This window comes from Salvelinus sp. IW2-2015, linkage group LG22, assembly GCF_002910315.2.
Source record: "Salvelinus sp. IW2-2015 linkage group LG22, ASM291031v2, whole genome shotgun sequence".
NCBI lineage: Eukaryota > Metazoa > Chordata > Actinopteri > Salmoniformes > Salmonidae > Salvelinus > Salvelinus sp. IW2-2015.
In genome coordinates, this window is record NC_036862.1 from 16,259,445 (window position 1) to 16,264,460 (window position 5,016).

General features: G+C 45.9%; 1 protein-coding gene across 1 annotated transcript; it reads left to right on the forward strand.

Annotated features, from left to right (window-relative positions):
- Positions 1-374: 374 nt before the first annotated feature.
- On the forward strand, positions 375-4,136 carry ckmb (creatine kinase, muscle b). Its single transcript, XM_023966790.2, has 8 exons — positions 375-483; positions 1,620-1,829; positions 2,076-2,230; positions 2,398-2,530; positions 2,625-2,796; positions 2,921-3,044; positions 3,224-3,413; positions 3,618-4,136. Exons 2-8 carry the CDS (start codon positions 1,640-1,642, stop codon positions 3,794-3,796), a joined length of 1,143 nt encoding a protein of 380 aa, XP_023822558.1. The 5' UTR covers positions 375-483; positions 1,620-1,639; the 3' UTR covers positions 3,797-4,136.
- The last annotated feature ends 880 nt before the right edge of the window (positions 4,137-5,016 follow it).

Sequence of the window (5,016 nt, forward strand, 5' to 3'; positions counted from 1 at the left end):
CTTAGGGGAGAACTCCCATGAAATCCCACAACTAGTAATATAATATATGCCATTTAGCTGACGCTTTTAGACATAGTAGTTATTTGTTCCCCCAGGATCCCTCAATCTCTCAGTGTGAACACTTATAACAGTGTCCATGGAGAAAGTGTCTTTTTACAACTGTCGCTTTTCTTCAACTGTCTCCTTCAACCCCCCACCTCAACTAGCTAATCAGAGGAGGAGGGGGACGTTGCGTTCAGGGGGTAGGCACAGCTGTTGTACCGTATCGGGTGTTGTGATGTAAGTTCATGCCTTTTAGAAACTAAACTGGGCATCAGGGGTTGTGGCTGTCCAATCGAGTGAGAGAATTCAGAGACAAACCAGCCAATGGGTGCAAAGGTCTGGGTATATAAACTAGGGTCTAACACCTGTCAAAGTTGGGTAACTCCTATATTGGCTTTGGTGGATCCCGGGAACGTTACCTCCTTCTTTTCTCCTGTGCAGGTAAAACCTACTAGGCAGCGAGCTTCTGGAAAAAGCTTTTAAGTAGAAATTAGGAGAATTCCTGAAAAAGAGCACAAAAAGAAAAGAGGAATTAAAAAAAACACTTTAGGCAATTGAAACCTCTCCGTTGCTGCACCATTTGGAATCCTGAAATCGGTTCTTCTTGTTTTTTTGCATTGGACTCCTCTTCAGTTTCTTGCAGCATTTCCTAAAATGGAAGATCTACTGTTTTTTCTTCTTTAAACTACTGCTTATGCGTTTATACTCGTCATCCTCTTGAGTGCAAACTGTAACTTTGTTAAAAGTTTTGTCGGTAAAAGAGACCACTAGTTTGAAAACAGCCATGATCACTAACGGCTGTTAGTAGAGGAGGGATAGTCACAGGAGGGATAGTCACAGGAGGGATAGTCACAGGACAGTGGCTGGTTGATTTGTTACCAGTGGTGATCTATAGATGACACTGAGTCATTTTAGATATTTTGCTGAAAAAACATGCAAAGTGAAGTATTGAATTTCTATCATGTCCGCAATTATTCAACATGTTTGTAGTTGAGATGTTAATCTGAGATCCTATTCATTCTGATTTGAAGGTCAGTTGCGCTAATGACCGGAGAATGAATCAAGTCAACTCTGGAACCGCCTACTGGGGTGGTAGCCAGACTAGGCTCCAGTGGTGGTGTTTCCCTTGAAGGAATGGAAATGTGGCTTGCATGCCAGTGTCAGAGTATAGCCACAGCAAGAGGGTGTAGTGTGGATGGCCTGGTCTAAAAATACCTTCTGCTGCTAAGTGCATAAAAGCACGTAGATCACACCCGTCACTCTCCGTGGAAACATGAGGCGGTGGCTGGAGGGGTCAGGAGACTGATAGATAAGACACTAGGAGACTCAGTACTACAAATCACAAAATATGGTATATTTAGTGGTATTGGTTGTATTGTTAGGCCATTGCTAGGACAGTTCCTTGTGATTTTTTTCTGAAAACCCATCATGCTCTCTTTTATAAATTGTGGCACAATTTTGTTGTTAGGGACCCAGATATTGTTCTTTCACCATTCTTGAATATTTATTTGGGAGGGCTTTCGTCTGCCAGATCATCCTACATAGATTCACACTTCTTCCCCCTCTCCTTTTTGCAGGACTAAAGAGAGCCGCAATCATGACGAAGAACTGCCACAATGACTACAAGATGAAATTCTCTGATGTAGAGGAGTTCCCAGACCTCTCCCTGCACAACAACCACATGGCCAAGGTGCTGACCAAGGACATGTACAAAAAGCTGAGGAGCAAGTCTACCCCCTCCGGTTTCACCCTGGACGACTGCACCCAGACCGGTGTGGACAACCCTGGTAAGACTTGGAAGCACACACACAGGAAAACTCGTCAGGGCCCTGAGAGGTCACAGGATATGCATGTCCTGATCTGCTCTGATTGGTGGCTGATAAGGGCACCTGAAAGCAAAACATTCTTAGTGCTATTAACTAATACACTATTAGCATGAAAAATTAGACTGTTGGTAGTGCACTTTGTTGGGGGCCTGTTACATGTAGTTTTCCTGTGGCAATAGTTCTCACTTATTCTCTTTCTGTCTGCAGGACACCCCTTYATCATGACCGTCGGCTGCGTTGCTGGTGATGAAGAGTGCTATGAAGTCTTTAAGGATATGTTCGACCCCATCATCTCCGACCGTCACGGAGGCTACAAGCCCACCGACAAGCACAAGACCGACCTGAACTTCGAGAACCTGAAGGTGAGTGAAGAAAGTGGTCATGGCAATCACATTTTTACATTGGAGTTGCTCCTTTTGCAAGCTTGATTTCTTAGCTAATATATAAGGCTACAGTGGACCGTGGTGACTAGACAGCATTTGAATGAGTTCCATGTGTAGAGCGACATAATTAATTTCCCCGTTTACAGGGAGGTGATGATCTTGACCCCGCCTACGTCCTGTCCAGCCGTGTGCGTACCGGACGCAGCATCAAGGGATACACCCTGCCCCCCCACAACAGCCGTGGCGAGCGCAGAATGGTTGAGAAACTGTCCATCGAGGGTGAGTGTCTGAGCCCTCAGTAAAATCAGCACTATAAAATCATGGTCAGCTGTGCTGCCATGTCAATCTCATGTTTATGTCTCTCTCCCCTCAGCCCTGGCCACACTGGATGGTGAGTTCAAGGGAAAGTACTACCCCCTGAATGCCATGACCGATGCCGAGCAGGATCAGCTGATCGCCGACCACTTCTTGTTTGACAAGCCCGTCTCCCCCCTGCTGCTGTCCGCTGGTATGGCCCGTGACTGGCCCGACGCAAGAGGAATCTGGTGAGTGCCCAGGACACAGGCCCATACCAATACTCGAAACCAAAACGATACCATTGGTTAAACCAGATAATGAATGTACAGTATGTCCCACAGTYATGTAATACGTACTCCCTCCTTTCTGAAGGCACAACGATGCCAAGAGCTTCTTGGTCTGGGTGAACGAGGAGGATCACCTGCGTGTCATCTCCATGGAGAAGGGAGGCAACATGAAGGAGGTCTTCAGACGTTTCTGCGTTGGTCTGCAGAAGGTACGCTTGCCACAGAGCCTACAGGACTGCCACACTGTCAATACCTAGATTGTTCTTTATCGCTTGTCGCTTTTCTTATAGTCAATAGTCGAACACACATCCCTTTCGGTTGGCTATTCTCACCTGAAAACGCACTCACTGGAACATTCTCGTCTCCTGTCCTTCTCTCCCTTGTGCAGATTGAGGCGGTCTTCAAGAAGCACAACCACGGCTTCATGTGGAACGAGCATCTCGGCTACGTGCTGACCTGCCCCTCCAACCTGGGAACTGGCCTGCGCGGTGGAGTGCACGTCAAGCTGCCCAAGCTGAGCACACACGCCAAGTTTGAGGAGATCCTGACCAGGCTGCGTCTGCAGAAGCGCGGCACAGGTACGAGCTTCTCTCAAACTCTCTTTACAGTCTTAACGCATGAAGTCATACTATACCTAGCAATAGTCCATAACATGTTATTACACTGCCATTACATATGCATTTTTGAGGTGACTTGTAAAGCCATATTTAACCTGACATGTACATCATGGAACACCAGTGTTAAGGATTATGAAGACTCACCTTTGACCTCTTTGCCTGCAGGTGGTGTGGACACGGCCTCCGTGGGTGGAATCTTCGACATCTCCAACGCTGATCGTCTGGGCTCCTCAGAGGTGCAGCAGGTGCAGATGGTGGTGGATGGTGTCAAGCTCATGGTGGAGATGGAGAAGAAGCTGGAGAAGGGAGAGGCCATCGACGGCATGATCCCCGCCCAGAAGTAAAGCGGCACTTGTGCTTCTGAGTTTTTTGTATTATAAAAATGAGTAGCCTTGTCGTCACGCGGGCAGGAGACTGCCTCCCTGGACTTTTCCTAAAGACACTCCACTCTGATCCAACTCTTTTTTTCCTTCCTTCAATCTTTCTCTTCATCATTTATTTTTCTCCTTCCTCAGTCACTTTTTACCATCTGTCCCGTTCTTTCTGTAACATCTTGGGGACAAAGTACCATCACATAGTCTGGTGCCATGGGCCATCGCTATGTTTATGCACCAAATCTTAAATCCGTTTTTTTGGTTGTAAAAATGTATTGAGCAAATAAAACAAGCCCCAGTTAACAATCAACCCCATTGTCTGATGTATGGTCTCGAAACACACACACAGACCCTCGCACGTACACATTCTTGCTGCATGTGCACACACGGTGCACGCACGCACGCACACACACACACACACACACACACACACACATAAACTCAGTGAGCGCAGCCCCGTAAATGCCCTAAAAGCATGGTACAATTAAGCAATAAAACGAGAGGCCATGTGTTATGACATTTTTATCATGGCTGTGATGTGGTCATAGCCACGAGGCGAAGGCAGGTGGTCATAATGACTTATAGGTGCTAAGACTAGTAGTTTTAAAAGTAGTGGTAGTGGGTTGCTAGGTAACGACGTAAACAATGCCACTTTATATGAACGTGACAATGTGTCTGTTGTCTCATATATCATGGACAGGAGAGGCTCTAACAATGGGAATTCCAAACCATCCATTACACATATGACCAACCTGTAATCTACTGAGACCACGTCAACCACAGTGAGAACAAAAATAAACTTCATCCAAAATGTCAGAGTTTGAAAGGAGAATTTATTTTTGCTTCAACACAATTTTCCTATGAGACATGCAGGACTGCAGGTCAGTCATTTCCATATTTGCACCCCGTTTAATCGATAACAGCGACTGCTTCAAACGCACTACTACTTCCTACTGTTGAAGCATGGTCCTAAGCTTTAAGCAATATATATGGGAATTGTTGGGCAAGAGAGGTCCTATTTTGGGCAAAGATGCCCAAAAATTGCACAAAATCACAGCTTTCACATTTTAAGACATTTGTGGCCACCTGTTGCAACTAAAATCTCCCATGATTCCTTGCAACGGGAAAACTGAAGTCATTGTAGTGTCATGGATTACTATGTACTACTGCCATACGTGTGCAATAAATCT